Source organism: Aspergillus sydowii (genome assembly GCF_001890705.1).
Source record: "Aspergillus sydowii CBS 593.65 unplaced genomic scaffold ASPSYscaffold_6, whole genome shotgun sequence".
NCBI lineage: Eukaryota > Fungi > Ascomycota > Eurotiomycetes > Eurotiales > Aspergillaceae > Aspergillus > Aspergillus sydowii.
Window position 1 is genome coordinate 48,473 of NW_024467864.1, and position 23,723 is coordinate 72,195.

Consider the following 23,723-nt stretch of genomic DNA (forward strand, 5'->3'; position numbering starts at 1 on the left):
CTCCATTCTTTCCGCGTGTTTGTTACCTCTGCGCTTTGCTAACCCCTACCGACGCGCTATTCTTTGTTCAAGTGTTTCTTTGGTCGGTTGCAAGTTTTTGAAAAAAGAAGTTGCTATAAATCAGACCAGATCGCAAGTGTTATCGAGACTAAGCTGGATAGATCTCGTTCGATTCCTTGTCACTGCGTCTAAGGTGCCCTGCGATTTGCAACTTTTCCTGCCTTGTATTCGCCCTGGCTTGTGTATGCAGTGGCGTGAACCCGCACCAGCACCAGTGAAACGGACGGAGTCTTTTTTATAACTTCAAGCAATATCCTCGATATTATTTGAGGCTTCGGTACCAGAGGTTCAAAGAAATTATTATTATTATTATTATATTCCTTCCTCGAGCCTTCAATTACGACCCCTATCTTCTGCCCTACCTTTCAGCATCTGCAATACTGTCTGCCTTGTATCCCTCATTCGTGAAAGTGGTATAAAAACCCAAAATCCTGATTAAATTACATCCGCAAACACATCATTTTGGACGTCCAATTCAATACAATGTCATCCTCTGTTCACTTCAAGTTCAAGTCCCAAAGAGAACCTTCAAGGGTCACTTTTGATGGCACCGGTATCTCTGTCTTCGAGTTGAAGCGAGAAATCATCAATCAAAGTAGACTGGGTGACGGGTCTGATTTTGAGCTATCCATTTATAACGAAGACACCGGTGAAGGTAAGATCATGATGCTCTTTACACCTAGTAACGTTGACAAGGGAAGCTAATAATGCCTCACTTAGAATATGATGATGACACCAGTGTTATACCGCGCTCTACCTCTGTTATTGCTCGAAGGCTCCCTGCTACGCGACCGGGAAAGGGAGGTGCAGCTCGATATGTATCTGGGAAGATGCCAATGAATGCTCGCAATGTTCCCCGTAACGAACACTCCGCCGCGAGCAGATCAGCTCCAAGTTCTAACCAACCAGTCAGCAATGGTGTACAAGAACTGAATAATGCTCAAACAGAGGAAGAAAAGATTAACGCACTTTTTAACTTACAAGCGAACCAATGGCGAGAGCAGCAGCAAGAGATGGCGAAGTAAGTTTTACTGACCGATAACGAGGGTTCAAATACTGATGCATTGTAATAGTGCTACCCCTGTTCCGTTTGGTCGCGGTAAAGGCAAGCCTGTAAACGTTCCAGACCACCCTCCACCACCTGGCTACCTGTGTTACCGTTGTCGTGAAAAAGGCAAGTTCTGCTTTGGCCACAAATTGACAGGATGCTAATGGACTACATTATAGGTCATTGGATTCAAGCATGTCCCACGAATAATGACCCAAAATTTGACGGCAAATACAGAGTGAAGCGATCAACAGGAATACCTAGGTCTTTACAAACCAAGATTGAGAAGCCGGAGTCCCTCACGCTTGATGGCTCCACTGAAGAATTGCGAAATACAGGCGTTATGGTTAACGCTGATGGCGACTTTATCGTTACTAAACCAGACCAAGCGTCGTGGGAATTATATCAAGAGAAGGTTAAAGCGACCGCGGCAGCTGCAGCTGAAGCGGCAGCCGCCGAACATAGCAAGGAGCTACAGTCCCGTGGGTTAGAATGCCCAATTGACAAACGGATGTTTTTAGATCCTACACAAACACCCTGCTGTCAAAAAACCTACTGCAATGATTGTATCACAAATGCATTGATTGAGAGTGATTTTGTATGTCCTGGCTGTGCTACAGAGGGTGTTTTGCTCGATAATCTCTCTGCGAATGATGAAGTTCTTTCAAAGATAAAAGCCTACGAGATTGAGAAAGCAGATTCCAAAAAAGAAAAGGAGAAGCAACCAGCACTGCCGGAGGATCGCCCTGATAACAACACGCCCGATTCTAATAGCGCCTCTACTGAGAACAGAGACGGAGTGCACTCGGTACCTGTCAACCCTAAAAAGAGGCCTGCTGAGGATATCGCTGTCAACGAAGGAGTCGATGACCCAAATACAGTTTCTTCATTAAAGAAACAAAGATCCGATGATGGTTCATCATCTACCGAAACAGCTCAGCTGAAAGATACGCCCGCCGGCTTACAGCCACTGCCCTTCAACCAGATGCCTTTTGGCATGCCTGGATTCATGACGGCCCAAGGATTACCAGGAATCTCTTTCCCCGAAGCTGGTTTTGTTGGCGAAGGAATGGGGTTCATAAATCCTATGGGGTTGCCTGGAAATGGCTTTGCACCCAATATGGACCCTACCTGGAATCAGATGAATATGATGAATTTTAATCCGCTCTCAAACGGAATGTATAATGATCGTGCCGACAGGACGGTTTCTAATGGCTATGGGGTGTCCGGTGCTTATAGCAGCGCAGGTGAGCCGTCTCTAAATATGTTTGCAATGCCGCAGATGCCTGTGTCGATGACGCAAAATACTGGATTTGGGCAAGGGTTGGGGCCAGGTAATTTTTCGAATCAGCAGCGGACTGCGTTCAGTGCGCCCTTCGGCAGGGAGGAAGACTCTCCCTACTTTCGCCAACCTGTGAATCCCCAACGGCATCAATCTAGAAACCGGAGGGTAAGACCAAGCGATTACCGTGAGCTTTGAGAACAAGATAGTACTTTTCCGATGTGTGTTCCGGGAATTGTGCAAACCGGAGCCATGACCTTTCCTATTCCATATTACTAGCCTCTGTATATGGCAAATGTACTTTTACAATTGTAAATAGGTACACCACACCTAGTATGCTTTTGAATCTTTAGGCCAAAACATTCCGTACTTGTATGGTAATTTCCATATCTTGTTGCCTAAGGCACTTGTCTGCTGGTCAGATGACCGTCGAGAAAAGGTGGAATAACAATGTTGCCGCTGACGTTCCATTGCCCGACTATCGTCACTACCAAGTTGGCAGGTAGCCCTACTATTGCTTCCGTTGAGAAACATTAGAAGTTATTCAAAAATTCAAACAAGCCCCATCATTACTTCGCTCTGCACTCAAGACCCACCCATTTCCAATATATACTTCACCATCCGCCTCCATTCACCATCCGGTCTTTGTCCTCGCAGGAGCAATCTCGTCAGTTGGCCTTAACATTATATCAACCGCGTTTCTTTCTTGCAGTCATACCCTGAAGTCGACTTCCATTATGGCTAGGTCTATGAACAATAGCAGTAGTACTCCAAATCTTTTACAGCGGTTTCTGGACAAGAATCCCCAAACTACCGTTTTCGCCAGCTGCTACAGTGTGGACAGTCCCACCTCAACCGTCAATGGCTTTCATTACTGCACTACGAACGGGGCCGGTGAGTGGTTTCAAATACCTTATCGCTCATCCGTTATAGTCCATTAACGTGCGAGTTTCACTTTTCAGGAGTGCAGTGGTATCCCTGAGGTCCCGTCAGGGCTGAAAACCTATCCTATAAGTCCTCCCCTCGATACCTCGCTCGCTTCCACAATAGGAAGCAATTATATGGTGAATGATTCACCGGAGCAGAAAGGGGAGGCAACGCATATCATCCCGGGAGAGTGTGAGAGGCTCTTCTGTGATAAACTGTCTGGGATTTTCCTTGGTGAGAGGAACTTGCACAGGCAGGAATCACATGGGGTAGATGCGTCCCGAATTCAGCTGCATAACGACGAATATGTGAATGGGCGAATTGGAAGATGGGTCGAAGTATTGGATTATACCAGCGACCTTATATACAGAGGATTCGTAACTAACACAACTGACGAGCGAGCATTATTTGTATTTCTCCCAGAAACGTTACTCCGACACGGCTTGAAATCTGGGTATGCAAATAAAATCCTGCCCTTGCACCTCAATCTGCGAAAATTCCCGCCTAGTAATACTGACATTAACCATGTAGTTTGATTGCCTTGTTTGAATTAGCCTCCGTGCAGGCATTTGGATGTTCGCAAATAGTCGCATGTGTGCCTCGCTCGCAAGATGGCACCGAATTGGAAATTACAAGAAACCTCGGATGGTGTGGGTTTGGCTTAACAACTCTGCAGCCTTGGGATAATGAGAATCGTCTTAGTACGCCAGTCAGCACAAGATGGATTTTCTTAGGCGCCGAGGTTTAAACCCCGCTTACTCGATATCAACTAGTTGTCTTTGCATTTAGTCGACGTGCCTTCTGAAGTCTGATATGTATTATCCTTTGCCGCCAAATGATTCCGGTTAATCTACAGATCCATAGTTATTTCCCATGTACTTGATTCTCGTGTAGTATATAGCATGGGAAGCTGACTGGCACACCGTTTAAATTGGCAATCTGCAACCCTGCGTTCGGTTCCAGTCCAATTGTTGTCTTTATCTCTCTTATCTCTCTACTGCGCGTGTGACGTCAGCACTGGCATCGTTTCCCCTTGTACGGTAGTTGAGGAAGTAAAGATGCTTGCCCAGCGCTGCTTTGGGAGTAGGGAGGTGGTGTCATTTGGGAATACTCCGTTTATTTATTTGGTGTAAAAGCTAAATCTTCCCATCAAATGAGTTGAGACCCCATCACAAGCCGTGTTGGGAAGTACCTGAAGTCATGCGATAAAATGGGTGAGGGGTCCACTTCAAATCATCAATCTCAAGTGGAACACTCCAAGACAACTAACACCACTTGGTTATATCCCTCCGCTTCGCAACTTCCGACAGGAAGAGAAAAAGAGAGAGAGAGAGAGAGAGAAAGCTTAGGACACAGCAGCATATTCTATAGTTTAAGAGTCCTCCACATTAGCAATCTTCAATGTTTCCGAAGTTTTTATTTCCACCATTGGTCTTTCAGACCAAGAAACGGAATGCAGAAGCTTCGCCTTCCAACCTACCATCTATACTACGGGTCGATGAACACTCCAAGAATAAATACCTCCAAGGCCATATATCTTGTATCCGATGCTCGACTTGTGCCGCTCATCTTTGTTTGACCACCCAGATTATCAGCAAAGGGTTCACTGGCCGCCACGGCCGGGCTTATTTGGTCTCCGCGGAATCTACTGTCAATGCACCATCTTATCCCGGAGAGTCGCTTCCAAATACGTTACTCCAGAATCCCGTATCCCGGCATCTAGTCACAGGTGCCCATACGGTAAGCGACATTGATTGTGCTTTTTGCGGAAATTTGCTTGGGTGGAAATATGTCAGTGCGGAGGAGGAGTCCCAGCGGTACAAAGTTGGGAAGTTTATCTTGGAGACCAAAAAGATTATGACGACCCCCGAATGGGATCCAGCATTCGGTGCCAGCTTGGTGGAATCTGCCGACTCACTCAAACCCACAGTGGCGCGTTCGAAATCGATTTATGATGGTATTGAATTCGACAGCCAGGATGAAGATGAGTGCGAGGATCTATTTAGTGGATTATGGAGTCCTGGACTAGCAGTACGTCGGAAAAATCGCAGGATCGCTCGACATTCTTCTACGCTAGGAACCGTGCCTTGATAACAGTCACTTCCGGCCCCAAGCTCGCGTTTTTTGCGTCTTGCTGGCGCCTGCCTGCACACCGCATGGTGTCTATACTTATGATTAAGTGATACTATTGTCTGTAATCAGCTGCTGGACTTGGAGGCATGCCAATGGAAGCTGTAGTTCAACTCATTATATTCGGGTATAATAAAAAGAATCGTAGTGTGATCAATTATGTAGGATTTTCGTTAACATCACCCGCCCGAGCCTTCTTTGGATTGCCACCATTAATCTCCTCCATCGAGCGCTTCAGAGTACTGTTGGCCTGCTGGGATGTTTTGCTGTCACCTGGCTTTCGTTTTACAAAAGCAGAAAGATCCGTGGCGTTTCTTGTAGCGGTATCGAGCAGGGACTGCTTGTCGGAGTCGGACTCCCCCATGATTTGCCCCAGTATTCCCTTGATCATATTTCCGTCCTGATCGTCAAGCCCTTTCTCAACTGATACCGGTGGACGTCGTAAATCGAGCAACTAGAATTTGAATTGGTGGATGAATAAGACACTCAGTCGCAAATATAAAAGGTTGGGTAGGAACTCACTCTCTGCTCCATATCTGATATGATTTCCTTCACATTGGCTATTCTCCGTTTCAAGGCTGTCCGCCTGTCTTCATCTAGAGGACCATCGTTTACCAATTTCTTCTGTTCTTGAGATATTCTGACTCGGCAACTCTCAATTGCCTTCTCCATTTGGACCACTGCCTCCTTCCTCATTTCCCCGTCTACCTTAAGCAAGTTGGCTTCGCCTTCTGAGTCATCATGCTTGACAGCCCCGAACTCCATAGCCAGCGAGAGTTTGTAGTGACATTCTGCAATTGACGGGTCTTCCATAGGAAAAAGAGATTGTCTGAGCTCGAGCGCCTTCCTTAGATCTGTCACTGCATCGGTAAACTGTTCGCCTTCTAGGGAGATCTCGGCTTGGAGGTCGTATGTATCGGCCAGGTGTTCCTTGATTTTCTTGAGTTCAGGTGCGGTCTTCGTGGCTTTTCCCTTCCCAGATTCTTGTTCAAAGGCGCCCAATTTCTTATGGTAGAGAATTCGGGCTAAGTCGAGAACTTCAAAAGCGTTGGCAAAGTCGTCATCGTCATGGTCGTCGGAGTCGTCATCATCTCTTCCAGTCTCGCCTTCTTCATCGGTATCTGAATCGGTATCGAAATTCTCGTCACCAGTGAACTGAAAATACGGCTTATTCTGGGTGTCTTTGGGTTCCGCTTCCGGCGCAATGGCCTCCGTTTGTGCCGTACCTGAAGAAACGGCACCTTGTATGAGATTGCTAGCAACTGAAACAGAATTGGCAGAAGAGGTTTGGTCATTCGCTGCCGTCTGGCTCTGCGCCTTTCCTGCAACCTTTGAGCCAAGAACATCACTCTTGCTTATAGCGACATTGTATAAAGCCTTCCCATAGGTGAACAATAGATCAGCGTTCTCAAGCGATAGTTCTCCGTTCAGCTTTGCTTGGATCTCGGTAGCTTCTGAGTAGAGCTCCGCAGCTGTGTTGTAGTCCTTGATTGCATCCTTTGCCGCAGCACGCTTTACCAGGGCTTCTAGTTTGTCTCGCGCGTCTCCAACTGCAAAGTCCGGAGCTGCACTCGCTTCATTCAAACCCTGCGCATCCATAGTTTTCACTGTTGCCCTCGAGTATCGTGTAGATGAGAAAAGAAACAATATATTGTGAGAGAAGATAGCCGGTGTTCGACTAAGGTGTTCGACGAAAGTGAAAACAAAGGAATATCAGATGTGGTCGAAGCTGACAAGACATGATGCAAATTGGCCTAGCCTAAACTTAAATTGCATCCACCCTTATCCGACGCGTGTGACGCGCCACCACCGCGTCCTCGGCGTCGTCGAGACTCAAGGAGCCCTGCAAGGCCATGTTATGGGAAGAATATCGTGAATCAAGTATTTTACCAGGAAAAAAAAAAAAAAAGGCAAAATTTGGCGAGTTCTAAAAGCCAGCGTGACTCTTAATTTATGCAGAAGTCTCCTAACAACATCTGACGAGGTCTCTCTAGGCTAAAAAAATATTACCTAGCTCTTCGAGCATCAGTGTTCATACAATGATGAACTCAGATCCTGTGCCCTCGTCATCACCGGGATTTGGTACACCTATTCATCCCATACGGCCAAACAAACTTGGCCCTATCCCAGCGAGAACGTCTATACTTCCCATATTACTTCCCGCCGCCACACTCCGACCTGTTGCATTCCGAACTTTCACCAGGAAGCACAACTTAACGCTGTCATCGTCTGCTCTTCAATCACTGGCCGCTTTTGTGGGCAAGAGCTGTGGTTCAGGATGGCGCGAAGAAGGTCTTGCGGAGCGCGTTCTCGACGAGGTAGCAAAGAGTTGGAGAAAAGCCGGTGGGGGTGTCATCGTCGAGGAGGGTAAGGGAGCTTCGCTGAAAGCCATACTACAGACAGTGGAGGGGAATATGAGCGGCGGCAGGATAATCGATCCGAAGCTTGTGTCAAAAGAAGGACATATTCGAACCCCAGGCACTGGTGGAATTTCTAGCTTGCAACCCTCCACTTCGGCAACCACGGGCGACCAGGAACAAGACAATCCAGATGATTCGGTGACACATCCAAGACACTGGCTTAAGGTGATTGATGCCTTTGATACTCCAAAATTGACCTACAATTCTGGGAAAAAACATTTTGAGGTCACAAAATCAAACCCCTCCTTATTTCCCCAACCTTCTCATAAAACCGTCCTATCTAGAGATCGATATAACGTTGTCCACCAGCGCCTGCTGCGAAACGAAGCATTTCAGGTTTCTCTAGCTTCTGCCTCGGTACCTACATTACAGCGGTCTTCATCCTCATTTGCCAAAACACAGTGCTACAGACTTACCCCTGTTGCGAATCTACTTGGAAGAAGCGGAACATCTCATCTGTTGATTGGCCTACTTTCTATATCACCTACAGGTGAATTATCGCTCACCGACTTGACGGGCAGTATTGTTTTGGACCTTAGTCATGCCCGCCTAATTCCTGTGGATGGTGCCTGGCTCACACCAGGTATGTTTGTCCTTGTCGACGGGATCTATGAAGAGGAAGAGAATGTCAAAGGTTCTACGTTGGGCGGCAACAACGGGATTGGAGGTGCGATAGGGGGTAAATTCGTCGGGGTTACCATTTGTGGGCCCCCTTGTGAGCGGCGAGGTACATCCCTCGGAGTTAATATCCATGAAAGGGGTCAGGACATAAACTCGAGCGGCGAGTTTGGCTGGGTTGATTTCCTGGGAGTCGGGAGTGAGCGTGCTCAAGGTTCCCGTATGAGGCAAATTCAGACAAGATGCCTACAGGAGGCTCACCACGGGATCCAGATGAATCGCCGTTTCAAGATTGTCATCATGGGAGAAGTTAATCTTGATAACATGAAGACCATGGATGCCTTGAGGAAGGTCCTTAGTCTGTATAATGAAGCGGCCCTGCAGGATCTCCCTATGGCATTTGTTCTGATCGGGAACTTCGTTCAGAAAGCAATAATCAATGGCGGAGGACAGGGTGGAAGCATCGAATACAAGGAATATTTTGACATGCTGGCATTGGTTTTGTCTGATTTCCCCTCATTGCTGCAGCGATCAACGTTCATATTCGTCCCTGGTGACAATGATCCTTGGTCTTCGGCCTTTTCAGCAGGTGGTACTTCGGCAATACCGCGCCATGCGGTTCCCGATTTATTTACATCCCGGGTAAAACGTGCCTTTGCAAATGCGAACTCTCAGTTGGATCGGAATCAAATATCGGAGCCACCTGGAGAGGCTATATGGACTACCAACCCGTCACGCATCTCTCTATTTGGCCCAGTTCATGACATTGCTATTCTTCGCGACGACATCTCTGGCCGCCTGAGGCGCAATGCCGTGACCGTTGGGCTCGAGCCCACCGAGCCCACCGATATGGACGTCCCAAGTAGTACTGTTGATCCAGAAAATCAAATCCGTGTTGTTCAAGACCAACAAGACGCTGTTAATATTAACCAAGCTTCTACTGCTACGCACTCGGCACGGAAACTTGTGAAAACAGTACTGGATCAAGGTACCATGTCCCCTTTCCCTCAATCTCTGCGCCCTGTTTTGTGGGACTATGCGTCCTCTTTGCAGTTGTACCCTCTACCCACCACATTTATTCTAGCGGATTCTGAAAGTGCACCATTCGGCATGACATACGAAGGTTGTCATGTGATGAATCCGGGCCGGTTCCTCCCAGAAGGCGATTTGTCGTCTATGACGTGGATCGAGTATGATATCCTGAAAAATCGAAGCCGGGTAAAGGTGGATCGTTTTAGGTAACTAGAAAAATCGAGTTTCCCATGTCATGTTTGGAATGTCTAGAGCCGGGTTTTACACACTAGCTAATGGGCTTTGAAGGATATGTCCTGTGTAACACCAAAGGGCTACATATAATTTTGTATTGCAAGGTGAAATGATAACATAGACCTTTACCCATTAACCTAGTTTCGCGAGAGAATAAATAACCTGCTGTTAAGCAGAGATCCAAAACGCACGTAATATAAAGTACAAAAAGGTGATTTTTCGAGGTCACCTGCAATTAACACAAGGGTCGCTGGTGGGGGAAAAGGAACCGCTAATTTGCAAAGCCAGTTGCCCATATCGGACCTGAAAAAAGAAAAAAAAGAGGGAGGACGCGCGAGAGAAGGCCGTTAATCAATCATGATGATATCCGCCTTTTGCCCAGCAACTTTTTTTTGCTGTTTATTTCTGTTACCTGTTCCTTCACAAGGATCGGTAAATGCTTCTGTCGGCTTGGCAAGCCCAGTATCTTGAAGCTCGTTGTTGACCATATTGTCGGGGTTGGGCTTGCTATCCAAGGGTTTCGAAGTTACTTCGGCTCTAATCGCGGCCAGGCATTTGTCGAGCTCATCCAATAGATTTCCGACGGCATCTGGCTTCGCGACTGCCCCGTTGCCCAGTCCCCTCCAACCAAGGCCGTTACGGTTATACAAGCTTTTCTGCAGCTTATATTTAGACGTATTTTCGTCACATCCGTTTTGAGTATTGGACAAATCCTTGAGCACCCAGACGGGTTGATTCTGATGTTGGTGGGCTGTTATTTTAAACTGGCATCGCTCGAGGGGATAATTAATTTGGAAAGCCTTCGTGCCGCGTACAGTGACGTGCACTTTCAATCGCTCGTTGTGGGCCGCATTCACCAGGAGTCTGTTTAGGGCTCGCATCAAAGGAAGGGTGAAAGACAGTAATTCGGCGAAAGTGTCTAGGCCAGCGTCGGTAGTAGGACGGTTTAGGTTAGAGGTCAAAGCTCCTTGTATCCTGCGATGAGGATTCGAGTAATCAAATTTGATGGCCAGGCGAAGATAGAATAAAGGATCCGTTCTAGACGCGAGCTTGGCAGGGTCTGTTTCCGTAGAAAGATGAGGGTTCGACCCCCCGATATCGAATTGTGCAAGAAGGTCTCTGTCAGGGCCATAAGCAAAACTAATGCACGACAATGACAAAGAACGCGTATCCATATTCTTCAATTGAAGGAGGTCATAAATTGATAATGCACATTCGAGTTTCTGCAAATTTGCAAGGAGGGTGAGAATGACGGGGTAGCCAGGTGAGGCAATTAGACGAAGTGCGAATCCCGATCCTGTTTTCTGGAAGGTCAAGGAGTGGTCATCTTTCGGGATTAGGTCCCTGAGGTTTTGGAATTGAGCGGACAATTTGCCATAAGCTACCATTATAGCCACGTTTCTGTGCCGGTCGATTCCATGGAATGTTAAACGAAGCGTGTTTTTGAGAAATGCTTTCTTCTTAAAGCCAGCAGGCAGAGCAATCCGAAGTGCCTGGGGTAATTTCGTAGGTTCGTACTCAATGCTGAGATCTGGAACTTGAAGAGCACATCCAATCTTGAGCCGCTTCAGAGGTGGTAAGATTTTTGCAAACTGCAAATCTTCCAAAAAGCGCCCATTGGCATATATAGCCAGGAACCCTGACAAACAATGCCCCAGGTCTGCGAGTGGTGAATGGCCCGCTTTTTGTACTGGCAATAATGTATTGCAAATAACCTGCGTCGAGCAAACAAAACAGTTGGCATGCGCTCTCGCACCAAAACTGCGATTGGCTGTTGTAAGATCCGCGGAGCGAGTTTGAACAACCCACCAATTGTCACCATCCATACCACTCGTTGCCGCTAGTAAACATGTATGATCCCAGAGGCGATGCCAAAAAAATGAGAATCGAATAACGTTTGCTGGGAACACCTTTCGCGCATCAATCTTTACATTCCTGTGGCTAACGGATTCGAACCCAAACATCTTGACTTGGGACTCTATCTCCTCTATTGCCGCAGCACAGCGAAGTTGGGTAACACGAGACACTATATCATCAATGATCGGTCGCTCCGTGTTGCGATCGGTGTCAAACCGTTCTAAGGTGTTTGGCGTAGCCGCTAAAATGATCATTCCCGACATGGGCTCGATTCCAACTCGAAGTCGGCGAGATGCTGTCAATTGAACATCAAGCTGACAGTGCCCGGGCTCAGATTTGGTGAGGTGGCCTTGCAAAGACAATGAGCCATTCGAGTATAAGAGCTTCTCGCCGATTATCCTGAACGCCGAAGACAGTATATGTGAAATATGTAAAGCAATAACACTTTGAAGAAGATATTCCACCGAAAGATTCTGTGTATCGAAATCAATACCTTCTGAATTAACCTCTCGCCCGTCCATTATCCAGCGCAAACCTAAAGCTGGCGAATGCTGCCCCTCGCCATTATTCGCCGAAAGGCCACGCCGAATACCGATCTCAAGCCAGCTCTTTGCGCCGGGTTTTGATGACCAATACTGTAAAACCAGCGTCCGGTGTAACAATTCGATGCGCAGGACATTGGCCCAAAGGCCCCTAGTCAAGCTGAAGGCTTGTTTGGCGAGGACGTTGATTTTATTGGTCAGTACAAGGCTATGCAACCAGTCGTAGCACCCGGGTAATCCACAATTCTGGAGTATATCATTGAGTTTGAGATCGAGTTCGCTAAACAATCGACCCGCGGGAACCGAAGGTGAGGGTTTAAATATAAAGCGAATATCGACGAAGAAAAGTTGGGAGGTCGCATCCTCTTCTCCAATGGATAAATCAAGCTCGAACTCTTCGGGAACAAGGAACGTGACTCGCCCATTATGAATCCGGTAGTTCTGGAAGGGAAGAGGAACATTTTCATGCAACGCTAATCTCGCACTGATAACTCTGTTGATTTTCCGTAGTTTCCCCAGAGCTGATTTTGGCGTCAAAGTCTTTGGAGGTTTATAGCCGAGCTGGGAAAAGAGGTTAGAACGTCGCCGCCATTGATTATTTCAAGGTCAAAGCTTACATCTGGCATGGAGGCAACCTCGCCTTTTGATAACACCTCTAATGCCGTCCTTAAGTCCGGATTTGCGACCTGTGCTCGTACCAAATCTCTCTTCATATCTCCCATCCATTGTAAAGCTGCTGCGTACGCTTGGTGTTGTGTGCGAATGTAGTTTTGAATGTCAATCAATTTGCTCACGTCGGCAGCCTGACGACTCCATTGCGAGAGTACTAGAAGTTTGATAAATTCCTCGCGCCTGGCCTGAGTAAACTCTAAAGCGCGAAGCTTTTTTCGCACATTTTCCGCGGACTGATTTCCGGGCACCTTTCCATTGACGACCATCGACGAGGTGTTGGAGGCTTGAGAAGGTACTTCAATTCCCGCGAGCTCAGCCACTAAATCCGCTAGGTCATTCCAGCATTGCTGTACGGATCTGTTGACCAACTTCGATAAGGGGAGAAAACCTTGAGTAATATGCTGCAACTCTGGCGACTTTTTAGCCGTCGGTGACGCCGTTGTTGTCTCAGCAGACTCAGCAGTCTCAGTGTCAGGGTACTGGTCAACATGCCGAAATCCGTTTGTGTGCAGCAGCCCGTTCTTTAACTCAACAGCATTTCCTGAGTGACTGGGATTCATCTGTGTAGATTGATTGCTATTCACGTTATCACGCAAGTCTGGGTCTCGTCCGCAAGCAGTATTTTGGTCCATGACGACGCCTGGCATATTATTATCCTTGCGTAGATGCCTGAGAGTTTCAAGCCCTCCCCTCCTTCACCCACTGCACGGCACGAGATGAGCAACCTAGCGTGGGTGCTGTCTTGGGATTGCGGCCGCGCCAGGGTAGGAAGGGAAGCTGTCAAAGCCTTGTTTTTTCGAAAAACTCGGTCGGGGCCATCTAATCTCTATAATCGTTTGACGGTGCCGCCTCCAATATCGCGTAATGAGATGAGTCTTGGGGTTATTTGCGGTCGGAGCCCAATTGGTTGTTGTGGGCTACGACATCCAGAAGAAAAGGTACGGGTGTGGTTGACAAGTTAGAGTAGAGCGCTTTCGGTACCGACTAATGTGCTTCCGTTGCAGAATAGGGAAATATGAGGTCCACCGGTAGGTAGAGAAAGGCTTGACAATAGGTCAGGCTAGGGCAGCTGGGCTCACCCGTCTTGAATGAGTTGACCAAGAGTACAATGGTAGCGTGGTTCAGAGTATCTAGGAGTATTGAGATAATGCTAGTAGGAGCGAGACTGGCAAGTAGCTTTATTGCTTAAAGGAGTGGAAGTGGAAGACTAAAGATAGCGTGCAGATTCAAAGCGATGTGATGCAAATGCAGAGAACACAGCCGTTTGTGGCTGGGGTGGTGTAGTGAGGCACCAAATGTTGATGCCTTGCTACTTGGCATTTGTGGCGTGCTGGGTTTGTTCCGTGTCCGGGGGCCCAGCTGACTACATATGTAGTTGAGCTTCTGCTTTCCCCAAATTCCTATCGACATACCCCATCTCACCTCCATTTCACCTCCATCTCACCCCCACCTCAACTATGTCCTTTATTAGGTGCCGTGTATTTCTCATTATTATTGACAGCTCCATGACCGTCTAACATAAGTTGTTAGATCCTAAAATTACGTTGTCATACTCTTATAAGCAGCCAACGATCACAATCCACCACACGGTATACAGTTACATCACCACGGTCTATCTACTCACCTTGGGTTCCATCTTTCGTTTATGTATTTTTGCATTGATTACCTGTCCCTGTACAGCCTATACATGCTCGGGACTTAGTATGATCATTTGACTCGTACACATCTATTCCGCTGCCTGTCAAGTGTCACATTACTGATAATGTGCTGTTGTAGTGGCTATGTATCAAGGATAAACCGCCATAAGGAAAGCGAGTTTTCAGAGCTACACTTCGACCTCCCTAGTAGTCACAATTTCACACTCACTATTTCGAATCCACTCCAACATGCGGGAAGATGACGTTGCCGAGCCCAGGCTTCTTCGCCCACAGTATCCAGGCGATGACATTCGACCGACAAGTAAAAAAGAGCTTCTTGGGTGGTATAGTTATGGCTGGGCTGCAGAAGTGTTCACAGTATGTGCTATGGGTAAGGACTATGTATCTGCTTGCAAAACCTTTTCTAGGTCTAACAGCTGGTAGGATCATTTCTACCCATCACATTAGAGCAAATGGCCCGAGAATGTGGTGTCCTGCTCTTGGACAAGACGACTCCATGCAATGCAGCCTGGAAAACCCCCGGTACTTCATTCTCAAGCTGGGTCCAAAGCTCTAGCGCTGCCAGTTCAAGCCAGTGTGTTGTTTACATCTTTGGTGCTGAGATCAACACGGCGAGCTTTGCAATGTACACGTTCTCGGTGAGTGTTCTCGTCCAGGCCATTCTGATAATTTCCATGTCGGGTGCTGCAGATCACGGAAGCTATCGAAAGACACTCTTGGTAGCATTTGCCGCCATCGGTTCTGTTTCCACGATGCTGTTCCTTTCTATTACTCCAAAGGTGTATTTACTTGGTGGATTATTTGCTATCGTGGCCAACACTTGTCTCGGCGCCTCGTTTGTGCTGTTAAATTCTTTTCTTCCCCTATTGGTCCGGCATCATCCTGCACTGCTCCAAGGAGACAACGAAAACATACCGCATACCTCAACAGAAGGCAATGGCCGTTCTATCGCCAGAGATGACCCGGTAAACAATGATAGCACGAGAACGCCACTACTGCGGCCACGTCAAGTCGATGGTGCACGTCCGGAGGAGACCACAGCATTCGTGTCTCCGATGGACACGTCGAATGAACTGATATTATCCACACGAATATCATCCAATGGAATCGGCATCGGGTATATCAGTGCTGTCTTGCTACAAGGGATATGTATCCTTGTCATTGTCCAAACCCACCAAACTTCGTTCTCCTTACGACTTGTTCTCTTCTTAATAGGTTTATGGTGGTTTGTTTTCACGATACCTGCGGCATTTTGGTTACGACCACGTCCCGGTCCTCCGTTGCTGCATGCTCTGGACGGAAAGGCTCATCGCTCATGGTTTGGTTACATAGTGTATGCGTGGAAGTCTCTTGGGCGAACAGCAATGCGGACACGACATTTGAAAGATATTCTATTGTTTCTGGCATCCTGGTTTCTGTTGAGTGATGGGATCGCCACCGTTAGTGGTACCGCTGTTCTTTTTGCGAAAACCCAGTTGAACATGGAACCTGCAACGCTGGGTATGATCAACGTGATTACAATGGTTTCTGGGGTTTTCGGAGCATTCTCCTGGAGTTACATATCACGACTGCTAAATCTTCGCGCGTCGCAGACCATTATTGCTTGTATCATATTATTCGAACTTGTGCCGCTCTATGGTCTGCTAGGGTTCATTCCAGCCATCAAAGACCTCGGTTATCTCGGCCTTCAACAGCCGTGGGAAATGTTCCCATTAGGAGTCATATATGGACTCGTCATGGGAGGCCTTTCATCGTATTGTCGAAGCTTCTTCGGACAGTTGATTCCTCCTGGATATGAAGCATCTTTTTACTCTCTCTATGCGATCACTGACAAGGGCTCGAGTATATTTGGGCCAGTGATCGTTGGGTTCATAACAGATCGCTACGGAGAAATTCGACCAGCTTTCTTTTTTCTTGCAATACTCATCCTTCTTCCTCTGCCGCTAATGCTCCTCGTGGACGTGGATCGAGGAAAGCGCGATGCACTTGCATTGTCCCATGCCTTGGACGAACGCACATACCAGCAGGGCCATAACTATTCGACATTCTCGCAGCAGCAGGCACAACCGCAAGGCCCTTGAGGAGGAGCCTATCTCAACGTCTGATGGCCGATTTAGGACTAGCTCGCATGAACGGCGCAGCACTGGGCTAATGAAGCTTTTTTTAAGCAGTGGCGAGTGCTGTGAACAGACAAAGCCAACGAGGAAATGAATCAAATCTTTATGCATACGGATAGTCTCGCATAAATTAATTGTCGTCATTACACTAAGGGGCTGCTTTTCGAACAAACTTGTGTTAAGAGACAGTAGAATGTGCAGTTTATATGCTCATGCTACGTCACCTGCAGGTAGGCTACTGAGTAGTGTGTACACTGTATGATACAACAATAATGTTTCCACTGAGGTGATGGGAAACTCCAGCTCGATGGGGCCGGAGGGCCGTAGCCTAGGTCTGTAGCTTGTTAGCTGTGGTGTTGTGAGGCGACTTCTCCAAGTTGTGTAAATTCTGGCCTGAACAGTTGGTAGTGAAAACACGGAAAGGAATGTACTCCGGAGGTCCCAACCCTCGGCGTTGGTCTGCATAGCATTATTACTTTATTAGGGCAGGAAAGTTAAGAAGTGAGGAAAGACTCGAACACGAGAGCAGGGACAAATTAGGAATCAAGGATGTGCAGAGGCGCGTATGGCTCCCCCAATGGTTCCAATAGAGTGGCCCCTTGTGAGGTGAGCGGCCAGTAAGAAGCTGGACTGCCGAAAGAACAGACTGGCCTCAACTCCACCCCATACATTCATCCATTCATTCACTGGCCCCTTCATACGACCGGAGTCATCTTATATAACAGGCCACCTCAGCTTGACTGGCCACTGGTCTTCTTGTTTATTTCACTTTCCATCACTCTCCTCTTGTCATTCCCCGTTCTTACTATTCTGCGCTCATAACACGCAATACTCTTTCCACAGACGCAAGAGCTGCCGGCTGTTCACAACCGTATTAACCGCGCAGCCAGCTGCATTTTCGGACACAGTCCAGTTTAGTCCTCCAAACACTATTTCGGCGGTATGCGTTCCTTCGCACACTGGGCGCTGGGCCTCCTAGGAGCTATCGCCGCGGTCTCTGCTGCGGATACCCAGTCCGAAACACCATCCGATGTCATCTCGCTGACCAAGGACACTTTCAATGACTTCCTGGCGGATCATGAGCTGGTCCTTGCAGAGTTCTTCGCGCCATGGTGTGGCCACTGCAAAGCCCTTGCACCCAAGTACGAAGAAGCTGCCACTGAGCTGAAGGCCAAAAACATACCCTTGGTTAAAGTTGACTGCACTACCGAAGAGGATGTTTGTAGTGAGCAAGAAGTGACGGGCTACCCAACACTCAAGGTCTTCCGCGGACCCAATGATGCGAAACCCTATCAGGGAGCTAGACAGGCAGATACGTAAGTTTCTTTTGCCTACTTCCCCCATTCACCAGCACAGTATATTATGTTATTTGCAATGCAGAACGCTAATGGGCTGTTCTTGTCTGCAGTATCGTCTCTTACATGATAAAGCAATCTCTTCCTGCCGTCTCCGCCGTTTCCGAGGAGAACCTTGAAGATTTCAAAACCATGGACAAAATTGTCGTCGTTGGCTACTTTTCCGAGGATGATAAAACTTCGACCGAAGCCTATACAGCTTTCGCCGAGAGTCAAAGAGATAACTACCTATTCGGCTCTGCCAACGACGCGGCGATCGCCAGCGCAGAAGGTGTTAAGCAACCATCAATTGTGCTCTACAAGGACTTCGACGAGAAGAAAGCTACTTACGATGGAGCGCTTGAACCCGATGCCCTTCTCAGCTGGGTGAAGACTGCGAGCACCCCGCTCGTGGGTGAAGTCGGCCCCGAGACCTACTCTGGCTACATCACTGTACGTGACTTCACACAATTTACGAGACCAACCCATAATTTGTTAACCTATTGTTTTGTACAGGCTGGTATTCCTTTGGCTTATATATTCGCCGAATCCGAGGAAGAGCGTACCGAATTCGCGGAGAAGTTCAAGCCTGTCGCAGAGAAACACAGGGGCGCCATTAACATCGCAACAATTGACGCTAAAGCTTTTGGTGCCCACGCTGGAAACCTCAACCTCGACCCCAAGAAGTTCCCTGCTTTTGCCATTCAGGACCCCACGAAGAACGCCAAATATCCCTATGATCAATCCAAGGAAATTTCGGCCAAGGAGATTGGCAAATTCATCCAGGGCGTTCTCGATGGCAACATTGAGCCTAGCGTCAAATCGGAACCCGTTCCCGAAACCCAAGATGGGTCGGTTACAGTTGTTGTGGCCCACTCATACAAGGACCTTGTGATTGACAACGACAAGGATGTCCTCCTTGAGTTTTACGCCCCTTGGTGTGGTCATTGCAAGGCGTAAGTATCGCCCCACCCCGTATAAGAGCTGATTAGCTAACAAGGTCATTGATAGTCTTGCCCCCAAATACGATGAGTTGGCAGAGCTATATGCTAAGAACAAGGAATCCTCATCCAAGGTAACTATTGCTAAGATTGATGCCACAGCCAACGACGTCCCCGATTCTATCACGGGCTTTCCGACTATCAAACTGTTCCCTGCTGGATCTAAGGATACCCCTGTTGAATACTCCGGTTCTCGTACGGTGGAGGATCTTGCCAACTTCGTGAAGGAGAATGGCAAGCATGGGGTTGATGCGTTGGCCGCTCAGACGGAGGCGGAAAACGACCAGGGCAGCGATGGCGAGGCTGAACCCTCTGAAAAGCCTGAGCATGATGAGCTTTGAATTTGTCCCTTTGGTTAGCACAATTCGTCCTAAAGTACCATGCGTTGTATCCTACTGTCTGTAACGAATGATCATCTGTCTATGCAATACTTTTGGCCAATCAAGGACAACCGCTTCCATTATTGTAAGGTAGATGCATCTTTAGGATCTCCAAGCTCCCCCCGGCCAATAATTCCAAGCGTCGCTCGAATAGTTTTATTTCCAGCTATATGCGCCATAAGTTTAATATAAGATTTGATTAGTTGCTTATCGGGTCATCGATTGTAGCCGAAGCCCACCAGAGGGTGCCAACTCAAATAACTAGTTAGTTATATCTTTCTATTGACTAAGTTAATCGCTAGGAACAGAATGATTGAATACGATTCTACATACAAAACTCATTGTCATTAGATAGCTGAACACTACTGCGAACTAAACCCCGAGAAAAAGAGCGAAAAGGACAGGCACTGAGTTCATGAGTGACTGACTGCCCAAGCAAAACTCGCCGATACGCATTAACTGGAACTTGCGCAAGAGGGGAAAGACTAAATGAAGCCGATAAGCAGTTACCTAGGATGCCCAGGCGTCGCGTTAATGTTCCAAAGTTAGGAATCTAGTCCTCAGGACTTAGACGACTCTTCAGCGGCTGCTAGCGCCTCAAGAGCGTCGAAATCTTCTCCAAACTCATTGTCTTCATGGGCGGATTTGCTCAAAATCTCGGTATCAATCGTCGCCGTTGTCGGCTTTACTTTTTCAACCTGGGATGGGTGATTAACTACAGCAGAGGAACTTTGAACGACTGCAAGAGGAGCTGTGGAGGTCTCATTTTTTGGGACCAAGCTCCAGTCAATGATTTCATCGGGACCGTATCGCTCAGAGAGCCATTCGTTGCATTTTTTGAAATGTTGGTTTTTCAACTGCCTGAGAATTAATACCCACTAGCGTCTCAAATGGAATATAGGAACCTACAAAACCCCTATGAGCACTTAGAGGGCTCGGATGGACAGACTGCAAGATACAATGTCTATCTCGGTTGATGCTAGTAATACGCTTTCCTGCGGGAGTACCCCATGCAAGAAATACTACCCCGCGGGTCCGAGCGCGGGCAACAACGTCAATAGCCTTCTGCGTCAATCGCTCCCAACCCTTGTTTGAATGACTCGCAGCCTGGTGTGCTCGAACAGTTAGACAGGTGTTAAGAAGCAACACTCCACGCTCTGCCCATGGGGTAAGAAGTCCGCCTTTGTTCGGGGGGACTTGGAATGATGGATAATCGTTTTTAATTCCAAGATAAATGTTGGCAAGAGACGGGGGTGCCGGTGTTGGAGGACGAGTTGAAAATGCGAGACCGTGTGCTTGGTTGTGGTTGTGATATGGGTCTTGGCCGATGATGACCACCTTGACTTTGTGTAAAGGCGTATAGCGGGACCTGTGAATTCTAGGTTAGCCCATATAACTAAAAACTGTCCCATCTTGTTTCCTTACCAGGAGTAAATATCGTCTTCAGGTGGAAAGATCTTCGTTCCTGACTGCTTCTCCTTCTGGAGGAAGCGTTTCAGCGCCAGGAACTCAGGCTTAACGATCTCGTCTTTGAGGTGCGCCAGCCAACTCTCATGCATGGTGTTGATCTCCAAATGCAGAAGCTCTTTTTGCTCCGCGCTTAACGTAGCCACCCATTTCTGCTTATTGAAAACAGGCGAGGCCGCGGCACCCCCTGGTGACTTCACTGGCCCCGGTCCCGGCGCCTTTGACTTAGGGGCGCCAAAGAAAGAAGTGATGCTGCCGTTGGCCTTTGGTTTTTTCGAGTCAACTGCTGGCCCTGCCAGGTGATCGGCACCTCGCTTGAGATTGGGGCTCGACATCTTAAACGGAGCGTAGGGACGGATGGAGGTAAGTGCTGCTTTGTAGTGATGGTCTGAAATTATGATCCAGTTTGACCGGCGCGAGTATGGTGGATGTGAGGAAGAACATGACGAGAGAGTAAAGCACTTGTTGGTTTGGAAAATACGATGATGACCTGGCACTCGAAGGATCGACTGCGCAGTACCTGACGCGTGTTGACGCGACTCCGCGCTCTAAGTCCTGTTAAGGAATCTTGGCGCAACAGGTTCGAGGTTCCACCGCCCAGCGCACCGAAAAACCGGAAGGCGAAGAGGCGAAGAGGCGAAGAGACATTGCTAGGTAGGTGTGATAAGCTTAGCATTCGACTTCGTACTCCTTCGCATGTTTCGCCCTCTTCGTCATTGAATTTCTCCAGCAGCCATGGAATATCTAATCGATGCATGACACTCTCCATGGAACTTACTTGGCTGGCCGACACCCCGCAGTCGCGCCGTCGGACAAGAGCGCTACGGGCGTGCCCCAGTTGCCAAAGGAAAAAAGTATGCCAGTCTCTCTTTGCAATCTCGGTACGAAGCTAAGCTACGACAGAAACGCTGCCGTCATATCAGTCCCGATGCTTCAAAGGCGACTCAACCTTTGACAACAAGCATTATCAATGTCTCGAGAAATACGGAGGACCACCATTCAGGAAACCATGCAACGCTTGCTAGGCACGCCGATGTGAGAGAATCCCACGTTAATTCTCCCGGTATTCCACGGATAGAACGTTTTGTGGGAGATCTCAATCCTGAAGCTGCCATTCGAGAAAAAGTGGACGCGCCTGACGGTGCTCATCTTCGGGACCGAGTTGGGCTGTGGATCAATACACCTGTCCTGGGAAGCTACAAAGAAAACAGCGCGGAGATTTTCAATACAGCCGATACACAAGCCGAACATTTCCAGGTGGCGTCCATCTTGCATCGGCGGTATTCGTCTGCTTTAGGAGCCTGTGATCGCCTCCCACTGTCTACCCTTGACCATCTGGTTGCGATATATTTCTCCAGGGTGAATCACATCCTGCCTCTTGTTGACCATGAATCGTTCACCACCAGCTCCGCGAACGGAGTAGCATCCGTATTTCTTGAGAGAGCAATAAGTCTTGTAGCAGCGAAGGATAAAGCTGCTGGACCCCACCTACATTTAATCCCCGGTGGCCCGCTTATGACTGTACGCAAGTTCTGCTCTGAATTATACAGTGGGCTTGTTTGTGCCATGGACGCAGGTCTTGAGCAAGACAGGGTTACTAGAATCCGTATTTTAGCCTTAATGTCGCTGCACTTTGAAGGACACGAAGGTGCTGAAGCAGCTTCAATGCATCTTTGTCAAGCCATCCACCAAGCCCAGACTGCAGGACTGCATCTCGAAAGGCCCAACCGGTTACCGGTGGATTCTTTGACGACCCTTTTCTGGTGTTTGTGGACATTGGACAAGATGCATGCATCCATAGGGGGGCGGCCTGTCCTCCTGGGTGATGGGGATATTGGAATAAAGAAACATGATGCGGCCGCGCGCCATCCAAAATCCGCTTTCGATGTATGGCTTGCGCTTTCTGAACTATTATCCAAGGTAATATCATTTTATAGGCCGTCCGCCGATGACACAACTGGGTGGGAAACGGACTATCCAAGTTTCGAAGATATCATGGGCGATCACATCCAAGAGGATGTGGATTTCGCTACACTCGGTACACTCCCCATGCTCTGTGTCATAATATGTGTCACGATTGACTTACTTCAATTAGGTGTATTGGAACTCTATTATCACGCAATCAGTATTTTATCATGCAGATACAGGCCATTTCATCGCTCTGGCAGTTCAAGGCCATCATACACTCGCCAGGGACTAGGTGCTGTGCGGATTAATTCTCTTGTAGCCTCCGAGTGTGTTCAAGACTTACCCCCTCTCCCAGTCGTGCCCTACGCAGTATCTTTATCGATGGGCGTCTCATACCAGCAATTCCGCTCTAGCAAACTTATCACCCACTTCGACCGTGCTAAGAGTAGCCTTGAGACTTGTTGTGCTCTGCTTGAAGAACTAGGTGTTTACTGGTATTCAGCTGAAGCAATGGCGCGGCTGGGAAGGACAGCACTACATCAAATCGATGGAACAAACTTTGGACATAACCAACCTATTCGGGAATCTTTATTATCAGGCACAGCGAACAGCAGCGGCGAAAGTTTCAAGAAAAACGCCCTCAACATAACAAACCCTGGGCTATCTGGGGCCAGTACGGCGTCCTCGATACGCCCTAACGAGTCCCATCAGCCCTCGCGGAATAGTTCGCCGACCATAGTAATCCCTGAGCAACCTGCGGCCCCGCTAGTCGAGGAGCAACATCATGACACAGACAAACAGAGTGGTTTTGCTGACATTGATATGTTGTTTGGCGATTTTCTAGATTTGTCTCTACCAACAAACTTCTGGGATCCCGTTTTCTTTCCCTCAGAGCACAGTACTGACGTTTAAATACTTATGTTTTCACCAAGCGGAGTACGTTTTCGTGGGAAGTTGCTTTTGAATAACCGTCGGTATCGGCTCACGCGCTCATGGGAGATAATAATATAATAAGAATATGATGCGTTCGTTCGAC

At 47.9% G+C, this 23,723-nt stretch overlaps 10 protein-coding genes across 10 annotated transcripts; 7 read left to right on the forward strand and 3 right to left on the reverse strand.

Moving 5' to 3' along the window:
- Positions 1-543: 543 nt before the first annotated feature.
- On the forward strand, positions 544-2,588 carry ASPSYDRAFT_152902 (cleavage polyadenylation factor subunit MPE1; the record flags this gene model as incomplete). Its single annotated transcript, XM_040842240.1, has 4 exons — positions 544-715; positions 781-1,081; positions 1,134-1,238; positions 1,265-2,588. The coding sequence occupies 4 exons, from the start codon at positions 544-546 to the stop codon at positions 2,586-2,588; spliced, it is 1,902 nt and encodes a 633-aa protein (XP_040701614.1).
- A 551-nt stretch (positions 2,589-3,139) lies between these two features.
- ASPSYDRAFT_153618 (ornithine decarboxylase antizyme) lies at positions 3,140-4,065 on the forward strand (the record flags this gene model as incomplete). Its single annotated transcript, XM_040842302.1, has 3 exons — positions 3,140-3,288; positions 3,340-3,771; positions 3,849-4,065. 3 exons carry the CDS (start codon positions 3,140-3,142, stop codon positions 4,063-4,065), a joined length of 798 nt encoding a protein of 265 aa, XP_040701615.1.
- Positions 4,066-4,243: 178 nt separating this feature from the next.
- On the forward strand, positions 4,244-5,853 carry ASPSYDRAFT_45743 (yippee/mis18 family protein). The gene has a single exon (XM_040847108.1). It carries the CDS (start codon positions 4,719-4,721, stop codon positions 5,406-5,408), a length of 690 nt encoding a protein of 229 aa, XP_040701616.1. The 5' UTR covers positions 4,244-4,718; the 3' UTR covers positions 5,409-5,853.
- ASPSYDRAFT_45744 (SHNi-TPR domain-containing protein) lies at positions 5,596-7,164 on the reverse strand. The gene is made up of 2 exons (XM_040847109.1): positions 5,970-7,164; positions 5,596-5,901 (listed from the first exon to the last, which is right to left on the reverse strand). The coding sequence occupies exons 1-2, from the start codon at positions 7,044-7,046 to the stop codon at positions 5,605-5,607; spliced, it is 1,374 nt and encodes a 457-aa protein (XP_040701617.1). The 5' UTR covers positions 7,047-7,164; the 3' UTR covers positions 5,596-5,604.
- A 322-nt stretch (positions 7,165-7,486) lies between these two features.
- ASPSYDRAFT_1178011 (DNA polymerase epsilon noncatalytic subunit) lies at positions 7,487-9,913 on the forward strand (the record flags this gene model as incomplete). Its single annotated transcript, XM_040840324.1, has 1 exon — positions 7,487-9,913. The coding sequence occupies one exon, from the start codon at positions 7,487-7,489 to the stop codon at positions 9,725-9,727; it is 2,241 nt and encodes a 746-aa protein (XP_040701618.1). The 3' UTR covers positions 9,728-9,913.
- ASPSYDRAFT_1006960 (mediator of RNA polymerase II transcription subunit 14) lies at positions 9,913-13,738 on the reverse strand. Its single transcript, XM_040839724.1, has 2 exons — positions 12,768-13,738; positions 9,913-12,711 (listed from the first exon to the last, which is right to left on the reverse strand). The coding sequence occupies exons 1-2, from the start codon at positions 13,467-13,469 to the stop codon at positions 10,099-10,101; spliced, it is 3,315 nt and encodes a 1,104-aa protein (XP_040701619.1). The 5' UTR covers positions 13,470-13,738; the 3' UTR covers positions 9,913-10,098.
- Positions 13,739-14,708: 970 nt separating this feature from the next.
- On the forward strand, positions 14,709-16,561 carry ASPSYDRAFT_153335 (MFS transporter; the record flags this gene model as incomplete). The annotated part of the gene is made up of 2 exons (XM_040842272.1): positions 14,709-14,850; positions 14,904-16,561. 2 exons carry the CDS (start codon positions 14,709-14,711, stop codon positions 16,559-16,561), a joined length of 1,800 nt encoding a protein of 599 aa, XP_040701620.1.
- Positions 16,562-17,140: 579 nt separating this feature from the next.
- On the forward strand, positions 17,141-19,610 carry pdiA (protein disulfide isomerase PDI1). The gene is made up of 3 exons (XM_040839725.1): positions 17,141-17,913; positions 18,006-18,887; positions 18,943-19,610. The coding sequence occupies exons 1-3, from the start codon at positions 17,540-17,542 to the stop codon at positions 19,271-19,273; spliced, it is 1,587 nt and encodes a 528-aa protein (XP_040701621.1). The 5' UTR covers positions 17,141-17,539; the 3' UTR covers positions 19,274-19,610.
- Positions 19,558-21,599, reverse strand: ASPSYDRAFT_45748 (uracil-DNA glycosylase). Its single transcript, XM_040847110.1, has 3 exons — positions 20,738-21,599; positions 20,222-20,681; positions 19,558-20,169 (listed from the first exon to the last, which is right to left on the reverse strand). Exons 1-3 carry the CDS (start codon positions 21,112-21,114, stop codon positions 19,873-19,875), a joined length of 1,134 nt encoding a protein of 377 aa, XP_040701622.1. The 5' UTR covers positions 21,115-21,599; the 3' UTR covers positions 19,558-19,872.
- ASPSYDRAFT_90018 (transcription factor domain-containing protein) lies at positions 21,547-23,599 on the forward strand (the record flags this gene model as incomplete). Its single annotated transcript, XM_040852260.1, has 2 exons — positions 21,547-21,633; positions 21,683-23,599. The coding sequence occupies 2 exons, from the start codon at positions 21,547-21,549 to the stop codon at positions 23,597-23,599; spliced, it is 2,004 nt and encodes a 667-aa protein (XP_040701623.1).
- Between the last annotated feature and the right edge of the window lie 124 nt (positions 23,600-23,723).

What these genes read in the sequence shown, in the direction of transcription:
- ASPSYDRAFT_45743 (XM_040847108.1), top strand. Translation starts at nt 4,719, where the DNA reads ATGTTTCCGAAGTTTTTATTTCCACCATTGGTCTTTCAGACCAAGAAA.
- ASPSYDRAFT_45744 (XM_040847109.1), bottom strand. Translation starts at nt 7,046, where the DNA reads ATGGATGCGCAGGGTTTGAATGAAGCGAGTGCAGCTCCGGACTTTGCA. An exon ending in TATCAGATATGGAGCAGAGA is followed by an intron (nt 5,902 to 5,969) that starts GTGAGTTCCTAC and finishes TTCAAATTCTAG; the next exon opens with TTGCTCGATTTACGACGTCC.
- ASPSYDRAFT_1006960 (XM_040839724.1), bottom strand. Translation starts at nt 13,469, where the DNA reads ATGCCAGGCGTCGTCATGGACCAAAATACTGCTTGCGGACGAGACCCA. An exon ending in AGGTTGCCTCCATGCCAGAT is followed by an intron (nt 12,712 to 12,767) that starts GTAAGCTTTGAC and finishes CTCTTTTCCCAG; the next exon opens with CTCGGCTATAAACCTCCAAA.
- pdiA (XM_040839725.1), top strand. Translation starts at nt 17,540, where the DNA reads ATGCGTTCCTTCGCACACTGGGCGCTGGGCCTCCTAGGAGCTATCGCC. An exon ending in GGAGCTAGACAGGCAGATAC is followed by an intron (nt 17,914 to 18,005) that starts GTAAGTTTCTTT and finishes TCTTGTCTGCAG; the next exon opens with TATCGTCTCTTACATGATAA. An exon ending in TGGTGTGGTCATTGCAAGGC is followed by an intron (nt 18,888 to 18,942) that starts GTAAGTATCGCC and finishes GGTCATTGATAG; the next exon opens with TCTTGCCCCCAAATACGATG.
- ASPSYDRAFT_45748 (XM_040847110.1), bottom strand. Translation starts at nt 21,114, where the DNA reads ATGTCGAGCCCCAATCTCAAGCGAGGTGCCGATCACCTGGCAGGGCCA. An exon ending in GAAGACGATATTTACTCCTG is followed by an intron (nt 20,682 to 20,737) that starts GTAAGGAAACAA and finishes TAGAATTCACAG; the next exon opens with GTCCCGCTATACGCCTTTAC. An exon ending in TAAGTGCTCATAGGGGTTTT is followed by an intron (nt 20,170 to 20,221) that starts GTAGGTTCCTAT and finishes ATTCTCAGGCAG; the next exon opens with TTGAAAAACCAACATTTCAA.